This window comes from Drosophila novamexicana, unplaced genomic scaffold (genome assembly GCF_003285875.2).
Source record: "Drosophila novamexicana strain 15010-1031.04,08,12 unplaced genomic scaffold, DnovRS2.1 tig00004554-arrow-pilon, whole genome shotgun sequence".
NCBI classification, from domain to species: Eukaryota; Metazoa; Arthropoda; class Insecta; order Diptera; family Drosophilidae; genus Drosophila; species Drosophila novamexicana.
In genome coordinates, this window is record NW_020825051.1 from 4,037,501 (window position 1) to 4,057,865 (window position 20,365).

At 46.5% G+C, this 20,365-nt stretch overlaps 7 protein-coding genes across 10 annotated transcripts in view; 2 read left to right on the forward strand and 5 right to left on the reverse strand.

Annotated features, from left to right (window-relative positions):
• Nucleotides 1–19,487, forward strand: part of LOC115769544 — a 28,914-nt gene extending 9,427 nt beyond the window's left edge. The window contains exons 1-3 of one of the 3 annotated variants that reach the window (XM_030714385.1): nucleotides 15,085–15,469; nucleotides 17,714–17,989; nucleotides 18,416–19,487. In XM_030714385.1, the coding sequence (XP_030570245.1) occupies nucleotides 17,912–17,989; nucleotides 18,416–19,447 (1,110 nt within the window). In that variant the 5' untranslated portion in view covers nucleotides 15,085–15,469; nucleotides 17,714–17,911 and the 3' untranslated portion in view covers nucleotides 19,448–19,487. Of the gene's footprint in view, nucleotides 1–15,084; nucleotides 15,470–17,182; nucleotides 17,618–17,713; nucleotides 17,990–18,415 lie in introns of those variants that run through there. The other 2 variants (XM_030714386.1, XM_030714387.1) reach the window with 2 other exon arrangements.
• Nucleotides 707–1,356, reverse strand: LOC115769549. The gene is made up of 2 exons (XM_030714392.1): nucleotides 1,039–1,356; nucleotides 707–976 (listed from the first exon to the last, which is right to left on the reverse strand). The coding sequence occupies exons 1-2, from the start codon at nucleotides 1,209–1,211 to the stop codon at nucleotides 886–888; spliced, it is 264 nt and encodes an 87-aa protein (XP_030570252.1). The 5' UTR covers nucleotides 1,212–1,356; the 3' UTR covers nucleotides 707–885.
• On the reverse strand, nucleotides 1,820–4,371 carry LOC115769543. Its single transcript, XM_030714384.1, has one exon. The coding sequence runs from the start codon at nucleotides 4,262–4,264 to the stop codon at nucleotides 1,898–1,900; it is 2,367 nt and encodes a 788-aa protein (XP_030570244.1). The 5' UTR covers nucleotides 4,265–4,371; the 3' UTR covers nucleotides 1,820–1,897.
• On the forward strand, nucleotides 5,007–5,937 carry LOC115769547 (putative uncharacterized protein DDB_G0294196). The gene is made up of 2 exons (XM_030714390.1): nucleotides 5,007–5,200; nucleotides 5,267–5,937. Exons 1-2 carry the CDS (start codon nucleotides 5,198–5,200, stop codon nucleotides 5,909–5,911), a joined length of 648 nt encoding a protein of 215 aa, XP_030570250.1. The 5' UTR covers nucleotides 5,007–5,197; the 3' UTR covers nucleotides 5,912–5,937.
• On the reverse strand, nucleotides 6,008–7,055 carry LOC115769545. The gene is made up of 2 exons (XM_030714388.1): nucleotides 6,956–7,055; nucleotides 6,008–6,905 (listed from the first exon to the last, which is right to left on the reverse strand). The coding sequence occupies exon 2, from the start codon at nucleotides 6,887–6,889 to the stop codon at nucleotides 6,071–6,073; it is 819 nt and encodes a 272-aa protein (XP_030570248.1). The 5' UTR covers nucleotides 6,890–6,905; nucleotides 6,956–7,055; the 3' UTR covers nucleotides 6,008–6,070.
• On the reverse strand, nucleotides 7,478–9,165 carry LOC115769546. Its single transcript, XM_030714389.1, has 2 exons — nucleotides 8,609–9,165; nucleotides 7,478–8,550 (listed from the first exon to the last, which is right to left on the reverse strand). The coding sequence occupies exon 2, from the start codon at nucleotides 8,525–8,527 to the stop codon at nucleotides 7,709–7,711; it is 819 nt and encodes a 272-aa protein (XP_030570249.1). The 5' UTR covers nucleotides 8,528–8,550; nucleotides 8,609–9,165; the 3' UTR covers nucleotides 7,478–7,708.
• LOC115769541 lies at nucleotides 9,247–20,158 on the reverse strand. 2 transcript variants are annotated; one of them, XM_030714382.1, is made up of 5 exons: nucleotides 19,507–20,158; nucleotides 13,952–14,198; nucleotides 13,756–13,879; nucleotides 11,231–13,698; nucleotides 9,247–11,166 (listed from the first exon to the last, which is right to left on the reverse strand). In XM_030714382.1, the coding sequence occupies exons 1-5, from the start codon at nucleotides 20,059–20,061 to the stop codon at nucleotides 9,350–9,352; spliced, it is 5,211 nt and encodes a 1,736-aa protein (XP_030570242.1). In that variant the 5' UTR covers nucleotides 20,062–20,158; the 3' UTR covers nucleotides 9,247–9,349. The 2 variants fall into 2 exon arrangements, with proteins under 2 accessions (XP_030570242.1, XP_030570243.1); XM_030714383.1 differs by lacking the exon at nucleotides 19,507–20,158 and having other exon boundaries at nucleotides 13,756–13,895; nucleotides 13,952–14,017.
• Between the last annotated feature and the right edge of the window lie 207 nt (nucleotides 20,159–20,365).

The following is a 20,365-nucleotide window of genomic DNA, read 5'->3' on the forward strand; positions in this document are numbered from 1 at the left end:
ATGAACTTCTAAAAAAATTTGGTACGTCTTAATGTATTAATTTCTATTTCAAATTAAAATAATGCGACAAGATTCACTCCAAAATTTAAATTCATATGTGCAAAAAACAACGTTCACGAACCAATGTGTGGAAGAACATTTAAATTAATGTAATTCAGAGATCCCAAGTTTGAAAAATGGTTAGCACATGTCATGATCATTATCATGTATATCGGTTACTCGACAATTTCACACGTATTTCAAGTCATGTCAAGTATTAAATAAGACACGTCATTTGTATCATTAAGCCATTATTTCCGCCAATTCCAGATAGCTGGTCGTACATTGTTTCATTTGTCACTCGTCAAGAGCTGATGCTGGGCTCTTCTTTGGCGACACAAGACGCGCGTTTAATATGGCACATATAGCACATATCAAGTGCCATTCAATGATTCTGGCACTATCATTCGTGAAATGACATCATGAAGCGACTCGTGGTCATGCATATTTAGCGCCAGATCGCATTCAATGACGGCGTCGCCATTAATCACAATCGCTGTCTGCGAGACGAAGCCGGGGTAAAAATAAAAACGAAACCTCAACGTCAATTGCAATTGGCTGCGAATGCTAGCCTAGAGTATTACCACCCACACATGTGTTTAAAAAAAAACAACTAAATGAAGAAGACATTGTGGAGCATGATATAGTATGCACTGGCACGAGTGGGAATTTGTATATTAAAGCATTGGGTGACTGGAAGATGTGGATGCGTAAAGTCGATCACAATTATTGTGGGCTGGCCAGGCTGTTCACAGACGATGGTAGCTTAACTAAATAGCTGATATAGAGAGCACTTTGTTTCGAAAATACATCATTTTTTTTAGAATGAACCACACAGTTTAGCTGCTATTCAAAGTTCTCGTCCTTCTTGGCACCGATATACAGCACCGACCAGGACTTGTCCGGCATGTCAATGTCCAGTTTTTTCGAGTTGACACTGCGACAGGGCAAGTTCAGTTTTTATTCGCTATCTTTCTTTTAATGAATTTTTGCATTCACCTTGTCTCCGAATTGACCATACGATGACGCTGATGCAGTGGAATACAAGTCTGCTTGGGAGATGGCTTCAGTTCCAGAGACATTTCACTGGTCAGGGAATTGATGACAGCGGCACCGCCGGCCGCCTCAGAGCCCTCGCCTCCGCACTTTTCGACACCAAACTGTGAAGACATGATCTGGTAAACACACTAGCACTAGATTCTAACCAAAAGTCTTCTAAGAATTTCTGTTTACAGTGCCCAAATATAGTTTCCTTAAAAAAATTTTTTTTCCTTCAAAAAGACCGAAGAATGAAAGCAACTAAACTAAAATGATTTGAAGCTTCGAATTATGTATTTTTTTTGTTGTTGTTGTGAAATACTAAAGCACAGCCTGCCCGGCAAGCTTAGAAATAAAACAAATTTCTAATGCTGGCTAATAAGATCCTAAACAACAAACATGTTTGCATTGCGACAAAATGTTATGTGCGCTGCCTAAAAGTATGCAACATTTTTATACTTACTTTGGGAATTCAGTTAAACGGAAAATTATATCAAAAATAGAAAATATATGGAAAATATATATGTATGTGTAGATTGGCGAACAAGAAAAAAATTATTTGGTATGAACTCTTATCTGGCAACATTAAACTATTTTGCATTGCCTTTTGGACATGAAGCTCGAACATGGCGATTCTGCCATGCTTTCTTTAGTTAACCCAAACACATATATGTCTATATAAATATAAACCACAGTCAGAAACGATCTAATATAAATTCCATTAAATGAATAAGTATAATAATTAAATAATTCCCTCCCACAATTTATTTTAAAAATTCACTTGATTAAAATTTATATCGAATCGTTACCAAAGATAAAACTAATGAATCAACACCTGTACGGCCAAAAGGTGTTTGCCACCGTCGGTCATTCGGTTGACAAAATTGCCAGGCAGGGCCATAACACGATTGCTGTTATAGATGGTCTTTAGCTTTTGGGCCGAACGAATATTGTAGACCTCGTTGGTTTGCACCATCAGGTATTCGACAATGGGTCGGCTGCTTGTTGGCCAAACGGATATGGTGCCAATAATTTTGACATCGTCGGGTCGAATGCTGGTCAGCCAGATGAGAAAGATTTCCTGATCAGAGCCACTGGCCCTTGCGGTGGAGCGCGGCTTGGCAGGATTGTTGGATGTAAAGAAGTCGGGTGCGTGCAAGCGGGCGGTCATCACGAGCACCGGCAGCAGATCGGGATACTTTTCGGTGTTCTTGTCAATGAACTTGTCCTTAACAAAGTAGACCATATTGCATTTGGCTTTATTCAGCAGTGTGACGCGCGTGTCCAGAAAGAAGGTTTTGGCCTTGCAGGGCGTAATGCGCTCCATGGCCAGCGAGGGATGTTCGTGTGTCAGATGATCATTGAAGTCGGAAATGAAGAACATACGCCTGCAATCAGCGTCGGGACAGAAAATGGGCGAGCGGCAGACTTTCAGCGGGCGTGCCATATGTGGTTGCAAGACCTCCCGCTTGAGGGACAACAGACTTATTAGCTCATTAGGGCTGCACGGCAGTGTGGAGAACTGTGCTGGTGGTGGATCACGGCGATCCATCAGCTCTTTGGGCGTCAAATTCTGTAGCAACTGTTGCGGATCCTCAGGAAATCCACGGAATCTGGCCCGCTGCACCGTGGACACCAGCATGTGCAGCTTGCTCAGCAGACGCTTAGGCTTCATGGTGCTAAGCTCGGACTTTTCACATGTAACCGGGTGCAATGGTTCTTCTTGATGCTTGCTAAACTCTGTCATCTCGTCCACGCTGTCATCTGCATTAATATCGGTTTGTTTTTCGCTTTCTTCAAATTCCGTTTGACTCTCCAGCGGCGCGCTGGGCTCAAATAACAAATTCTTCTCCACATTGTCTACGCTCGATTCCACTTTCTGCGAATTCTCGTGCAGCGTGTCTAACATGTTCTCCAGTTTCTCATCTAATGCATCACCGATGGTCTTCTCGTGGTCACTCTTTATATCTTCCGGATCGTTAGTTTGCTCCTTATCGGAATATGTTGGCCCAAACTGGGCACCGCCTCGCTGCCGCTCTATGCCACCTTCATGGCTGACTTTCGGCTTTCGTTCCATTTCTATGTCCCGCTGTCGCCTTAGCTCGATCAGCTCCGCCTTGACGCGGTTGCATTCATCCTCGACACGGTGACGTATGCGCTCCCATTCGCCGACCAGATTTTTCTTTTCCACCAGCTTATTGTGTAGATGATCCTTGAACTCCTCCCTCTCCATTTTCTTCATATCTCTGGCCACCTCGTCCACGGTCAGCCTCTTGGTCACACCAATTGGCCCGTTAAAACTTCGCTTTTTGTCGTAATCCAGAGTTTTTGGCAAACTGAAGTCCATGATGCGTTCGCGTGCTGCCTTAAGCTCCTTTTTGGCACTGCTGGCCAGCAATTGATTTGTGCGCCGTTGCACTTCTTCCTGCCACGGATTCAACAGCTCCATTTCCTGTAGCTTGCCTATGGGCAGCTTACTCTTAAAGCTTATAGGCCCTCGTGAATCTTCATCAGTATCATGGTCCTCCATCTGGTCCAGCAAGCTATTAAGCAGCCCATTTTCCTCTATCACGTTGCTATCTCCCAAGTGCACACGCTTATCCGGCTTCAGGCCCAATTTCGATATGTCCTTGGCCAGGCAGCTGCGACGTTCGGCCTGCTGTTTATCCAAGCGCGATTGATGAAATGACTCATTTACCACCGATTTGGAGCGACGCTCAGCAGTTGATTGGACGCGACGGCTGGGGCGGTCCCGATCTTCGCTATAGGACCTCAATTTGCGCTCCCACAAGGAGCCGCGCGGCAGCTGGGATGGCAAGCCAGCCAACAGCTCCTGCCTCATTACCTTGCGTGCCTCGTGACGTAGGTCGCGTTGCGTTTTTCGTTTCCTGTCCTGACCGTCTTTTTTGCCCTTAGGCCTATGCTGCCTATTATCCTGGCAACCCATGGCTGTCGCCTCAAGCATATAGTTAGCCAGTTTCCTCTTTGGCTGCTCCTCAAGATACTGTGGCGACTCTTTGCCATCGTCGGACTTGAAAAAAAATCGAAGAGCTTCACATTTTGAGCACCAGTCTGATATGCCCTCTATGTAGGCTTCCTCGGCCTGACGTCGCCGGCTGCGGAACTCAAAATCCGGATTACTGCCCAGCTGCGACTTCTTCAAGCCGCACATAGTACACGTATACATTTTTGAAGAGGTTAAGTGGTAAAAACAGCTGGCCAAAATAAAAGTAGGTTTATGCAAAATAAATTACAAAAATATAAACTAATTTTTAAAAGACGGAGAACCCCACCTAACTACTATTACAATCAATCCAAATGAGAACTAAAGCGTAGAGCTTTAGATTTAAATGCATGTGATTTGAAATCAACTGGGATCAGCTCATAAGGTCGATTTACGTGAGTGTTCCACAAGATGACCAGAGAATGTGCAAGGCACAAAAGCAAGTCAAGTCTTTTTGTTTGGTATTTTCTTTCAATTTTGCAGTCAATTATGGTTTTTCACATGTTGAATTGTTGCTTGTGTTAATGTTTACTCAACAAATATAAACATATGCAGATTAGCCTCTCTTTATAAGCCCATTCACCTGCGTGGCCCACGAACACTCATACGTCACTTGTGGCCCACGTGCTGACCGTGAAATTCACAGCTGCGCCAAGGCGAAGACAGTGCCAAACCAATAAGAAGAAATAGTGAGTGAAAGAGAGAGATACCTCAAGGCAATATTTTAACCAGGCATGGCCCAATGCTCCAGTTGTCATGCCGCCGGCCCGAAGAGCTCGAGAGCCATTGAAATTGTCAAACGCCGCCCGTGAAAAGGCTGCGCCAAGCAAAAATCGGCTTAAGCCGCGTCCAATTGAATTTCGGATCGGTTCACTTGTTGCTCTGGTCAGTTTTTTGCATTTTTTTTTTCTATTATTGACTTTGGCCAGTGATTCAGCAACGTTTGAATGTTAGTTGATAAGATGCGCAAAAGTAAGATAAATAGCGGAACAAGGCATCAGGCCAAGCCAAATATTGAAGCACTCACACCGTCGAAGGTCTAGCCAGAGATCGTATAAATACACCGAGTGCCATCTGGTCAGCTATCAAACGCTTTGCAGCCACACAACGGACAACATGGTGAGTTAACGGGCCGACAAATGTGCTCCTAAAGGTGCCCGCCAGTTAATGGACTTATTCACGCAGAGAATCAGCTTCGTCGCACTTGCCGCTTGCGCCTGCTTGGCTCTGGCCGCTGCAGATGTCTCGCATCTGTCCAGCAGCTATTTGCCGCCACCCAAGCCGGAGCAGGTGGAGCACATGACCATCGAGCAACACGAGCTGCGCGAACTGCCAGAGCAGGTGGACTATATGCGCGAGAATGAGCAGGGCGCCATGAAGATTACGCCCAGCAGCCAGCTGACGCCACCAGCTATGCCACAACAAGATCAAATGCTCCCAACGCGCTATCTTCCGCCAGCTCAGCCCGCTATGCCCACCATGCCTGCCACGCGTTATTTGCCCCCAGCTCAGCCCGAGACCGAGCCAATGATGCAGCCCGAAATGATGACAGAGCCAGCCATGGAGTACACAGCCCCAGCTCAGACTCAGCCCCAGGCTGCACCCGCCATGCGTTACCTGCCGCCCGCACAGCAGGCCGACCAGCCGCAGTACATCTATCAGCAATATCAGGAACAGGATCAGCAAATGCCCTACATACTGGACGTGCAACAGCCCACGGCCCCATCCGATGCCGAGACTCTAGCCTTCGAGCCGCAGCCTGCTCACGAGCTGCGCCAGGATGGCTATCATTACAAGCAGGCCGCACAGGAACAGCGTCTTAGGCATTAAATACTCGAATCCCCAGCTGACTTACGGTTTGACTTCGTCCCAATCCCAGTCATCAGATTCTTGTTAAATGTTTACGTAGTACTTAAAGCTTGTTTTGTGATTGTCCAGTTTATTGTAAAGCAATTTTATAAACATTACTTAAGATAGAATCTCACTTCTCTATTGATCTCCGTCGCCGAGAAAACGCCGTTCCTCCTCGGCTCCAAGGGGGGCCTCATCACGCAACATCGCCACCCGGTGGATGCCAAATTTAACATTCTCGCTCTGCACATTCAGGGTGACGACGATGCAGTAATGCAGCACATGTAAGTGGCGTGTGCGGAGCAGGTACGAGCCACCCTTCTGCTTGGTAAACACCGGATGACCCTTCTCCTGGCAGTCGTACATGAAGTAACCTCCTTTCTCGCCCAAACAAAGTCCAATTGCCAATGCACGATTATGCACCTTCAGAATGCCGAATTGGTGGTGGTTAAAGAAGTAGTTTAGCGCCTCGCAGAGATTCATATGGCTACGTGTGGGATAACGATAGAGCTCTCCGCAGCAGACTTGGTCGATATAGACGACAAACTTGATGGATTCCAGGGCGCAGTCACTGCTCATGTTCCGTAAAGCGTTACATTTGCTCTTTGCCTTTGAGATGCTCTCTTCGAAGTACTTAGTGCCACTCGTGATAATCTTGTTCAGCAGTTGGCCGCTCCACTCTGCCAGGTTGAAAACGCTGGCCGCACAACAGGCTACCACGTAGATGGCGAGATATTGACGTCCACGTGATCTCCTCTGGAAGACGCGTTCCTCAGGGTGAAGATTGCCCCACAGTGACCACAGGCAATCCTCAATCTCGACGTCGTACTTGTTGAGCTTGCTCAGCGGTTTGTTCCGATAATTTCCCGCCGTGTTCCGTCGGTACCTACGGCTCCACACGGGCAGGCTGTTCTGCAGGTTCAGCCAGCTTATTGACTCATTTTTCTTGAAAGCCATTGAAAGGGAATGCGAGCTGTGGAATACAAGCAATATGAGCTTGGTCACAACTTTCGGAATACTTACCTGAAAGAGAACAGCCTTAGAGTAGATTTACAGATTTTCTCAAGATTTTGAAAGTCCCATCATAAAATCTTTTTGGAAAAATATATGAAGTGTTTTGATTTAAAAAAAAAAAAAGCAAAGTACTTAAATAAAAAAAAAGTCCAATCAATAATGCCAGACTAAGAAGTACCAGGATATCAGAGACTCAGCTTAATTAAGAGGTTCATGATCATAGATTTTTGGGAGAGTAAGTTGTTGAATATCTATATAAGTATATTGACTATAATAATTTAAATTGGTTGGGCGGAGAGAGTTGGGAGAGTTTTAAAATATAACTAACATACTCCTTTGGGAACCTGCGTTAAAAACTAACTCATTTAGTCCAATAGTCCATATGCTTTAACTTCTCTGTAGCCAGACAGACAGAAAACCTAAGCAGATCGACTCAGATCCTGATCAAGAATCTATTTGTTAAAATTTTAAATGCCTCCTCCCTGTAATATTCACCCGTGTGGACGGCGGGCACAGAATACCTCCACAGCATGTCATCGCTTGTCGTAAGAGGCGACTAATAGAGACACAAGGGACTACCAGTCCCAGGCTTCGGACCAAAACTGGTGTCACCCACGTGAATAACCATGTCTAAGGCAACATTAGTGCGATTTTGAACAAGTTTTTAGAATACAATTGGCCATGTATTCGGGTTGATTAAGTTTATTTTTTATTTAAATCACAAGACCAAATACACCGGAAGATCGCTTTTGCTACTCTACTCTACTGTTCATGCTTGCTTGGAGAGCCCTCATCGTCTTCGCTCTCAACGGTGGCGCCTTCGCGCAACATCTCTACCTTGTGGATGCTAAAGCCAACGTTATGCTTGGGCACATTCAGGGTGACCACGATGCAGTAGAGCAGCACTTGCAGATGTCGTGTGCGAAGTAGGTACGAGGCGCCCTGCTGTTTGGGGAAAAGCGGCTGATCCTTTTCCTGGCAATCAAACATAAAGTAACCCCCGGCGTGGCCTGGACAGAAGCCGATAGCCAATGCACGTTTGCGAACCATCACAATGCCGAATCGGTAGTGGCTGAAGAAGTAGATGAGCGCCTCAGAGAGATTCATGCGATTGAAGGTGGGCACGCGATAGAGGTTGCCATAGCAGACGTGCTCTATATGAACCACAAAGTCGATTGTTTCTAGGGTGCAGTCAATGTTGAGGTTCTCCAAGGAGAACTCGTAGTCCTTCTGAGGAATTTGAGCGATGCTCTCTTCAAAGTATTTGCTACCATTCACGACAATTGTGTCCAGCAGTTGGGCGCTCCAGTCCATGAGGTTGTAAACACTGGCCGCACAGCAGGCGATCACATATATGGCGAGATATTGACGTCCACGCAACCTCCTCTGAAACACGGGGGCTTCAGGGTGAAGATTCCCCCACAGCGACCACAGGCGATCCTCTATCTCCACGTCGTATTTGTGGAGCCTGCTCAGCGGCAGATTGCGATACTTTCCATCTGTGTTGCGTCGGTTCATGCGGCTCCACACGGGCAGACAGCTTTCCAGCTCTATCCAGCGTATTGACTCATTTCGCGCCATGGATCCGATTTACCCGACAGCAACTGTAGAATGCCCGCATTAGATGCTGCCTTCTTACTTGATCGAAACTCGTATACTTACCAGGTGAAAAGCAGTTTTAAAAGGATTTTGAGATAAATTTGAATGTACCAAACCAAGTTCAGGAAATATGAAAAAAGGGAGTGCCTGGAATCGATAACATTTGCCGACTAGGAGATATCTTGAGCCCAGCTCCACAGCACAGATTCGTTTGAAGTATTGGTTGGCTGATTTCCAAATTGTGCTATAACGCTTCGTGAATTCTATATAAGAATCTATGCACCGAACTTTGTCTTTGAATCGTAGTCTCTAAAGTCGACGTTTAGTACAGACCCAGGCAAACAGACGGGCATGGGCTGATGATACATCCTGTCGTCATAAACATGAATATATATAAACGGAATACTTGACGGGATAATCGGTATAGCCGTGTGTGTGGAAGCCCCCATAATACCTCCTATCGTATGGGACATTTCCTGGTGCCCTAAATGTGAGTCCGTCGCAACTTAATGAGGCAGGCTTCCTTATGGGACTATCGTAATATTTCTGGTTTCGTTGATGTTTGTAGCCTCCACCAATTGGATTTGTATAGTACTTAACCGCAACATTCTATGTTTAGCAAAGATATGTATGAGATTCTACAATCATAATATAAGTTTACCTAAGAATGTCTAGGATGCGTTTCTGACTTATTGGCCATGTTTTGTTGTTATTCTGTTTATTACAAAGCCGTTGCATAAAAATCCATATCAAATATTTACTAAAACACAGCACCTCATGTACACAAGAGAACCGCTGTCGCTCCTATTCGCCCTCACCGCCCTCCTCCTCCTCGTTCTCAACAGTGGCACCCTCACGCAACATCTCCACCTTGTGAATGCTAAAGTCAATGTTGTAGAAGGGCACATTCAGGGTGACCACGATGCAGTAGAGCAGCACTTGCAGATGTCGTGTGCGTAGTAGGTACGAGGCGCCCTGCTGTTTGGGGAAAAGCGGCTGATCTTTCTCCTGGCAATCGTACATGAAATAACCCCCGTCGTGGCCCGGACAGAATCCAATGGCCAATGCACGCTTGCGAACCATCACAATGCCGAATTGGTAATGGCTGAAGAAGTAGATGAGCGCCTCGGAGAGATTCATGCGATTGAAGGTGGGCACGCGATAGAGCTTGCCATAGCAGACGTGCTCAATATGAACCACAAAGTTGATTGTTTCTAGGGCGCAGTCGATGTTGAGGTTCTCCAAGGAGAACTCGTAGTCCTCTTGCGTTATTTGAGCTATGCTCTCCTGGAAGTATTTGCTGCCACTGACGACAACTGTGTCCAGCAGTTGGGCGCTCCAGTCCATGAGGTTGTATACACTGGCCGCACAACAGGCGACTACATAGATAGCGAGATATTGACGTCCACGCAATTGGTCCTCGAAAACAGGCGCCTCAGGATGCAGATTGCCCCACAAGGACCACAGACGACCTTCAATCTCCACGTCGTACTTCTTGAGCTTGCTCAGCGGCAGGTTGCGATACTTTCCAGCTGTATTGCGTCGGTTCATGCGGCTCCACACGGGCAGACAGTTCTCCAGCTCCAGCCAGCCCAGGGACTCGTTGGTGGCGCAAATCTCATACTCTGGACGTCCGTACTGGCGATTGGAGCAAGTCATGGGTATTGATAGATCAGTCAGCAACTGCAGGATACGTGCGTTGGGCGCTGCCTTCTTATAGGATAGCACATCAACCACATAGAACATATACTGGCTCTGCTCCTTCCAGTCCGGCTGGGAACAGCGTTTATCTATGTACTTGAGCATGCTATCCACATCGGCAAATAGCACCCAGGAGGCAGTGTTGCGCTCTGGATAGCGTTTGGGTCCCTTTGGGCACTTCTTTTTCTTTTTCTTGCCATCGTCGCCTTCTTCGCCATCGCCATTGTCCGCCTCCTCCTCTTCTTCCTCGCCTGGCTTGTCCATGCTCGCATATGGATCGAACAGATGATAGAACTCGTCGTGGTACAGAGCGAAGCAACCATTCGGAGTGAAGATCATCAAATACTTGCGCGTATTGAGCACCTTCTGTAATTTCTTCTTGATCGTGGTCAGCGCCGCTTCCGCGGTAACCTTAGCCGGCTTCGGTGCCGGCGTCCACATGCCCATCGGCTCCAATATGCGTATCCAGATGTCGAACTCGTACTCATCGATCGTCACATGGCGCACCACACGCTCGAACACGGACTCCAGATCGCAGACACGTGTTGCAATGGACTTGGCGTGGGTGATGACCCGATCAATGCGATACGAGTTCCAGCGATTGAGCGGGCGCAGCGAGACGCTGAGTATGGCCAGGGCACTGGCGAAGTAGCAGGGCTTGATCTCCTTGAAGCTGCCATCTTCACGGCCTTCCATGTTCATGCTGCCTTGGATCTTAAAGTTGCAGTCCTTCTCGCGCATGCGATAGCCGTATAGAATGGGGCGTGGCTTGTAGGCTTTGTGTATCTCCTTGGGCAGACGCTTGCCAGGCTTGTGCTTTAGTTCGACCTCCTCTTCGCCCTCGGCCTCCTCCTCCATATCCATAAAGTCCATCTCCTCCTCGCCCATGCCCTCGTCAATGCCCAGGTCCTTGTACTCCGCTGTGTAAAAAGTGAGAGTTGTGTGTTGTGTTGGAATTCTGACAAAAGAAGCAAAGCCACTTACGTTGCCTGCCATGTTTACGATCCTCGTGCTCCCGCTTGGCCGCCAGATAGTCCTGGATGCGCTTGTTCTCCTTCTTGAGCTCCTCGTCAATGAAGCGCATCTTCTCCAGACGCTGCTCGCGCAGCTTCTTTTTGCGCAGACTCTCTGCATTGAACTCTGCATCGTCATCCTCCTTGGGCCAGCGACGGAAACGACCCTTAATATTATTATCCACAATCTTTATGGCGGCCACTATATAATTCATGACCGTACAGCCCTGAGGATTGCAGCCGAACTCGATGCGACGTATCAGCGAGTCCAGCTCAATGAAGCGCATCATGCAGGCCGGTCCTGGGCCGCCCTTGCGATACCCAATCGCATTGCAGGGGAAGCCAATGAACATGTACAGCAAATTGTAGCGCTTGAAGATGACGCACGAGAAATGCTGACAGACGACCAGAACGCGATTGTTGTCGATGAGCAGCTCGAGCAGATCCTGCCGCAGTGATGATGATACCGAGGACTTGTAGACCTCGGAGACCACCAGCGAGAAGTTGCTCTCGCCAACGGCTATGTCTGGCAGCTTCTTGTTCAACAAGCAGGACAGGATTAGCTCGTAGTTTTGATAGTCATCGCCGAATTTGTTGACCGAATAGATGCAGAACTCAACAAGATCTGCATTCCAGGTGGATACCCTGTACTTGGCAGAGACTGCTGTGGCCACAAGGGCTGCCAGCACGCCGCCCAGTTTGGTCATTTCTGGATCCAATTGCGGCAGCTTTGTGGTGCCCATAATGATGTAGGCGCCATCGTGCAGTGTCTGGTAATTGGATTTGAGCTCTAGCTCCTCCTCGATGGTTAACACACGCTTCAGATCCGGCTTTTCCTCCTCCTCGCCGAGCTCGTAGCCACGCTTTATCTTCAGACGCAGCGCGCGGAGATTTTCCTTGTCGGTGGCCAGGAGCACCTTTTGCGCCTGTCTGTACAGATGTGGGCGATCCAATTTCGGCTCAGGCAGATCCTTAATAATGCCATTGATAATGCCGAGAATGAGCTCCTCTATGAATTCCTTTTCCTCTTTCGCAGGAAAACGCTCCTCCTCGGGTATGCTCTCAATGCTCTTCTTCTGGGCCAGCTCCGCCTCCGCCGGCTCGTCTGTAAATGTGGGCAGCCCCATTTGCAGCGCGGGAAACTTGTTCGACTGCTGCGTCATCACCTGCAACGGGCGAATGCAGCCCGTGCGAATGCCGTGAATAAAGAATTTGCCACCGCGACGCATCTTTAGCGCATTCTGGTACAGAATCCGCACAAAGGAATCGAACGTGGTATGCATTTGCAATACGGCCAGACCCTTGATCCGATAATCATCAGGATCCACCACCATGCCGACGCGATTGCGTCGAAACGGATCGAACACATAGAAGAACTCGCGATCCCGCCAAATTGCCATCACGGAATTATCAATCTGCAGCAAGGCTGCCGGCCACTCGGGCTTTTCAAAGAGGGCCTGCAGCGCATGGGTTAGCTGTGATTCCAGATACGATTTGCAGTCGGTCACATGACCGGTTATCAGGAAGGGATACTTGCGCACCGTTGCCTTGAAGGCGCCCATCAGAAACATCTCCGGCAAATCGACGATATTCAATTCGGGTTTCTTGTTCTTCCAGCGTTTGCCATCGAGTCGAAACTTTTTGCGCAGCGTCTTGTAGTAAGCCACACCATAACGAATTATATCATCAATGGTCATGGGTCGCCACAGCTTGGCCAGCTCGAATTCAGAGTAGATCAGCGCTATGAGGGACACAACCAGCGAGGCGTTCTTTTCCGTGCCGGAAATGGGCTGTTGTATGCCGCTGTTGCCGCCAGTTTTTACTGCGAAATTCTCATTAACCACGGCCCAGAGCTTGTGGTACTGATATGCCTTGTCCTTCTTAATGGGCGCCTCCTTGAGCTTGCCATACTGTGTCAGTGTTATTTCATAGATGTTGAACTCGTCGTTGTCGGTCAGGTCACTGAACTTGGTTATCAAATGCACCAAGTGCTCCATAAAGCGTGTGGCCATCAAGGAGCACATGCCATCTTTGAAGTCCCGCTGGCACAGCTCGTTGCGTCCATTGGGATCGAAGATAAAGAAGGAATTGATGCAGCGTTTCCAGATCAATAGAAACATATCACGTGAGGTAAAGATGCAGGCATTGTATTTGGAAAAGAACAACGACAGAGCCTTATAAATATTAGGCTCGTTCTTGAACTGACCCGTAAAGTGTATCTTGATCTTAACAGCCGCCTGACGTTCCATCACCTGCGGCAATATGTCAAAGTCATTATCCTCCGACTTGTAGTTGAGGTTAATGCTCTTCTTCGTTAGCTTTACGGCACGTTTCAATATGCCGTCCATGGTGCCGGCAGTCCAGAAATCCGGATTCACCTGATATGTCTCCACAAAGGCAATTATAATGGCAGCTATTTCGCTGGGTCGATAATAGTATCTGCAATAACAATATGCGTTAGTCCTGATTACTGATTTTCCAAGCCGTACAGCTCACCTCTGGCGATATGGTTCCATATTTGGTTCAGGATAAATGTTACGATTACCGAACACGATTTCGGCCGTAAAGGTTTTCTCCAGCTGTGTGGGTATATTATAGACGGTGAGTCCGATGTCGTGACCTGTTTTTGGATAGGCCTGAACATTATTAGCAGATATGCTCGGCAAATGTCAAGAAGTCAATGAAAACAAACCATATTTGGGCAATGCAGCAGTTATAAAATCCTGATCCATTTCAATTTCACGCCTTTGCAGGCCCATATTCCAGGTCCATAAATCTTGTGGATTGCAACCTTCGATAATATCATAGGATCTCAGATTTTCGCCCTCCAATCCCTCTTGTATGACACGTGGATCATACGTTGGGAATGGCAGCTCTTCCAGAGGGCCAACTTGTGTTTCGTTTAAATAAATGCGACTCTTAGGACGTTTCAATTCAAGCTGAGTGCCAGAATTAAATCATTAAAATATATAGACGAAAAATTAGGAACATTTATACACATTATTTTTATTGGCTTTCATATATTTCTTAAAATATCAAGTCTTTACGCTTTAATTTAAGCGTCTTATCATTTAAATACTTTAGTTTAGTTAGTTTAGTTCCCCATATTTAATAACTAATCGTGGTAAGTTGTTCGTGGTATTACGCATACGCCACGTGGGCTGTGCCTCGCCTGCACTTTGTCCCCCGTTGCTGCATAAAAGAGAACTTCGCATAAAAACTAAAGCGAAGCCATACTAAATGAACTTGGAGGCAGCTTTAGGCACAGCCCTGCAAATCAGTCCATATGGTTAGTTATCGCAAATGGGTTGTGCTTTTATATGTCCGAGAGTTTTTCCTGCGCTGGTTTATAAGCTTTTTACTTTTGTCTGGCCCAAACGCACACATTTATGTGCGAGTTAATGCGACATTTCAAGTTGCAAAGCTGAAAATAGCACGCATACGCCACGGATGCCGGCATAAACGCGCCTATAAATACTATGCATACATACCATATATGTATGTATATATATGTATGTGTATATGTATGTTTAGCGTACGTAAATAGAGCTAAATATGGAGGCCAAGCCCAGAGCCAATCCATGCCGCACTCAACGCTATTGCTGCTGCTGACTATGAAGTTAGTAAGCGGCATAAAGTAAGCACGAAATGCCAACTAGACTGGCTAACTATACAGTCGACTGTCTGTTGGTGTGCTGGTCTATGAATGTGCTATATCTGTCTGTGTGTGTGCGAGTGCGTGTGTGTGAGACTGCCTCTATGGCTGGCTGGCCACGCTGACGGCCACAAAACAGCGCATAGAGCAGTAAACAGCGAACAGCGCTTAGTGCCACATCACGAATCTTATCGCAAGCGCACGAATGCCAGAAACAGCAGCAACAGCAGCAACAACAACAACAACAACAACACGAACACCACAACTAAAAGCCAAAACCCGACAAACTCGAGCCGAGCGTAGGTCGGGCTGGCTGCAGAACAAACAAGTCATCTAACAAAAATACGAAAGAGTATTCAACAGAAAGAAAAAAAACAGCAGCAGCAGCAGCAACTAGCACTGGAATTGCCAGCTATATAGCCAAGCGAGCGAGCACTTATAGCATACGACGACGTCAATAAACACGAGTGCGACGTTGTGCGCTACTAATACCAACAACAACCCTCTCAACTTTAAATGCGGCTGACGCGAGTGGCTGGCAAAATGTCAAACCAGGTACGTGTGGGCATGACGCAAGGGCCAGCAGAGCAGAGAACGCAGACAGCAAGCAGGCAGGCAGGCAGGCAGGCAGGAGACGGCGGCAGCACTGCAGGTGTTGCTATTTGCATTTTATTTACTAATCGTGAGCGCGCCTGCGGCTGACTGCACTTTAGAATCCCTCTTAAATAAATCAATTAAAATGCATAAAATCAATAAAAACGCAAGCAGAACTCTAGGCACAACTCAGTTATAGAATAAGAGTCAAAACACGTGGCATGCAAATGCCAAAAAGAGGCACACATACATACATACATGAATGCATCTGTGGGCCAGCCAACTGCATGTGTGCGAGAGAGAAAGGGAGTGGAGTGTGAGTGAGTGTGTCTATATTTGCCAGCTGTAGCCTGTTTTCAAGTTCAGCAAGGAGCCAGAGGCGGCCACGTCAGCACAGTCGCAATTGAATAACATATACATATGTGTGTGTTTGCGTTTGCTGTTTCTGAATGTGTGTGTGTGTGTGTGAAGTATATGCATATGCCATTAAGATGCTGAAGTTGCATAAAAGCCAAACCAAACACAAAAGAAGCCCATAGCATGCAATAAAGACTTGAGGCCAGGTGTGTGCCGTTGCTGTCAGTTTTTTTTTTTTTCATTTTTGTGAGCTACCAACAGACTTGGTAGCGAGCGGCCATAACAACGCACACAGAGCCAATCACGCACACACACACACACGCAGAAAACAGACGCGCAAGCAAAGAAACGTTGCGACGTCACAGCAAAGCGCAATAAGAAAGAGCAATGGCAGCTGCAGTGGCGTAGGCTATTTACAGCAAAAGGGACGCAGGAGATGCCAGGGCTGTAAGGGAAGCAGTAAAGGGAAATAATATAAGGAAAAGTATGACAATTTTGATAAACTCATTTTATCAGTCACATTTTTGTAGAGCTTATCTTCAGCAAGGATCTTTAAAGATAAATAATCTTAATACTCGTTGTTTGTTCACAAATCTATCTGCACTCACAGCATGAGGAGAGGCATTGATAAGGGGCGCATTTAATATACGCCCCATAAAACATTAAAAATTGTTTTATCAATATCAATACAATAATTGTGTGCTCTAACTGTAACCGCATAGCGTACAAGACTGAAGAGCTCACACATACAAGCATTAGATCACATGTCTGCATTTACTGTTTGGTTGTGCGTTATCTGCAAAAGCTAATAAGTTTAATGCCGCTTGGAAATACCAACTTGTAAAATTTCTAGCGTTTTAAAATCAACTAACAATTTGCCTTAAACCACAATTATATGCATTAAAACTACATATCTAATTGGACAACTTATTAAATATTCAGTATTAAATGACTGCCTACGCCCCTGACAATTGAAACATAACAAATAAAGCGCTGAAAAGGAAATCAAGAACGAAACATTTAACTAACAATAAGAGCACAACTGAAACGAAAATTAAGCGGCAGCTACGTCGACAGCGGCGCCAGCGTCAACACCGCTTGGCTTTTGCATGGAAACGAATGCAATGCGCAGCAGCAGCAACTGCAAGCAGTAGTGTGTGTGTGTGTGTGTGTGTGTGTGTGTGTGTGTGTGTGTGTGCATATGCATTTGTACATACATAGCTGCCGCGTGGTCTTCGTTCAACGTCCGCGCTCAGAACTAGCTCAGAACTAGTTACTTAACAAGCATGTTCAAAAGAATACTTTTCAATAGTCCTAGCAAATCGTTCAATGCATCATTAAAAAAAGTTATAAAGCTGCTATCCTTTTCTAACATATGCAAGCATCAATTTGCGCTTCATTAACTCACTGTGGTTGCTACAAACAACAATAACGCGCTCATAAATACAAACACAAGCGCACACACGCACACAGTCAAGCGACAGGCGGCTGCCTGTGCATAGCGTACCGTTTTTATTTCATATGGAAGCAAACGGCCGCAGCAACGGGCAGCAGTAACAACAACAGCAGCAACGAACATACGGCAAACACCTGAAACCGAAAAACAGTGCACAAGTGTTACTCAGCGGCCAAGCACGCGTGTTAAAATGTCGCCCCGGCAGTAGCAGCAGCAGCAGCAACAACAACAAGAGCAGCCGTAGAAGCGGCACACAATAAACAAAGCAGAGAAAAGTTTAAAAAAAAAAAAACAAAGTAATAGCAAACATTTAGGCTTAAATTGCAATGAAAACTAAATGAAAATGGCATTAACAACATTTATCATTGCAAACGCTCTTTCTATTTACGCAGCATTAAAAGGAGTCGCACTAAGAAGAGCACACAAAACGTGCACGTGAAGAGAGCGCCAACACACGCTCTCTCTGAGAAAAAACAAAAACAAGCGCGCAATTGACTTTTTAGCAGCTTGAGCTTTCATTTTGAGGACGCTGCGCAGCTGTGGTTACCGAAGAGCGGACAAAGAGGAAACGCAAAATATAACAACTGCATATGGCGAGCAGTTCAGCAGCCATGGACACAGCCACGGCAACAGCTACAACAAAAAGAGGCAACAACAAGAACAAAGGGGTAAGTCAGAATGTCTCGTGTTGTATTAACTTGGCCTTTAAGCTGTGCGAGGGTTGATTTGTTGTGCGTTGTTGCTTATGGCACCATACACGCGCGTTCGTAAGACAAACAATTGGAGACAGAGGCGTAATCAGCAATTTTTTAAGAAGGGAGTGACTCGCATAAACTTAGTTGGAACTTATTGGAAGGCAAATATAAAATATTTGAAATGATTAAAAAGGCATACAATTGGGCAAGAAGTACATCAGATTAAAGAGTATTTTAAGGAACATCACAAAAAGTCCCCCTTGAGACCTACGCCACTGAACTTTTAACTTTTGTTTTTATAATTTTCTTGGGTTTTGACAAGGCGTAACTTTTTATAGTGGAACTAAACTCCACCCTTTCAAGGTGAACTCTCTAATGCATTCCAATCTTTTCTGCTAGGGCAAGGAAAAATCGCGTCGCAATGAGCGCAACATTTTGACTTTCTATGAGAAAATTGCGGTTATACGTTATTACGATGAGACGAACATTTCGCGCAACAGCCTGGCCAAGATGTTCCATTGCTGTGCAACCCAAATACGTCGCATTCTGGAGAAGAAACGTGAGCTGCTGCAGCAGCTGGCGACACTCAGTGAGGCGGATGCCTCCATCATTATTGAGGAGATGACGCGCAAGCGCCGCAAGTTCGAGATGAGCGCCATCAGCTTTCTGCTGCACGAGTGGGTGGAGCGCTGTCGCCAGCTGCGTCTCGGCGTCAGCATAACGAACCATACGCTGAAGGAGACGGCGCTCAAGATGGCAGCAGTGCTTAAATTGCCGGCCTTTCGACCATCCTATCGCTGGCTAAACCGCTTTCGCAGCAAGTACAAGTACGAGGAGGATGAACTGGGCTACACGGGCCCTTGCCCGGTGGCGAGTGTGCTGCCCCTGGAGCAGATTATAGTGGAGTTCAAGCAAGCGCTGCCCAATTTCATGCAAAAGGAGCTCGCCGACATCGACTTGGATGGCAAGATGGGTGTAATAACTCCTGAATTGGTCAACTTGTCGAGCGATAACAGCGAAATCTCCGATGTGGAGGATTTAGACGATGATGGTATCGAAATGGTCACCTGTGAACCCAGTGTGCTGCCCTCGCCGGCCAGCACATCGGATGGAGAGGACGAGCCGCCACAACTGCCACAACTGTCGCAACAGCTGGACGGAGATGCCCCAATTAGTCTGGGAGCCTGCACGCTGCTGGGCAGCGTCTTTCCCCACTTGGCCGTCATACACCAATTCGCACTGATGAACTCCGATGTGCAGGCATTGGAGCTGATCTCACAGCTGGGCGTGCACATGCAGCAGCAAGCAACAACTGGCGCCTATCACGTCCTATCGCTGCCCACAAATGGCGAAGCGCCGGCTTTGCCAGCCCCGGAGCTGCCGCCGGGCAGCATTTATGCGGACATTGATGATATCGAGTTGATTGAATAGAATTTACCTTAACTAATGCTTAGCCGTAGCTCGTAAAATAAAGTCAGTTTAGAACTTACCATGCGCTTGTCAGGTATGATTATCATGTCGGAACTGCACTCTGGAGTGGCCAGCTGTGGCTTGACTTCGCTCTCTTCTTCGCCCTCCCCATCGTCCTCCTCTTCTTCCTCTTCATTCATGTTCATGGGACTGTTGAGCGCGACCAGATCTTTGGGACAAATCTTATCCAGTCTCGCGTCGTGCTCCACCAGTCCAGGGTCGGCTTTGGCCATCAGGACACGTTCACGAAGTTCGGCGTTGGACTTTAATTCGCCTGGTGTTCGTTGCGGTATTATACACATGGTGAACTCATCGTAGAGTTCACAGGTTTTCTTGTATGGGCGTGCGAACCTGGATTCTTCGGCCTTCTGGTGCAAACGGCGCAGCTCATCCTCAATGGTTAGCACATGGGAAATAGTTGAGTTTGGCGGCTTTTTTAGGCAGACACGCTCACGCGGCGGACAATTCTCGACCTTCCATTCTGTTGTGACATTATCACCCATATAGGTGCGTACGGCGTACGGATTCACCGATGGACTTTCGTCCGCATTAACCTCGACAAATTTTTTAAGCATTTTTGCTAATTACGTAACTATTAATTTAGCAAAAAAGAAAATTTAAACTATGAACTATAAATTTGGTATCCCTGTACGTTATATATTTTATCCAAAAAGCACACGCTCTACTGAAATTTATTAGTAAACTGAGAGAAGCCAGTTTAAACAATAAGCCTACTACAAATTTGGCGCGATACAAAACGTAAGCGTTGCCAGACAATCAAAAATATTAGATGTGCTGCACCGATTGCATATCGATATGGTGAATATATCGAACTGCCGCCACAGCTGATCGAACTTTTTGCATGTAAATTATTTCTAA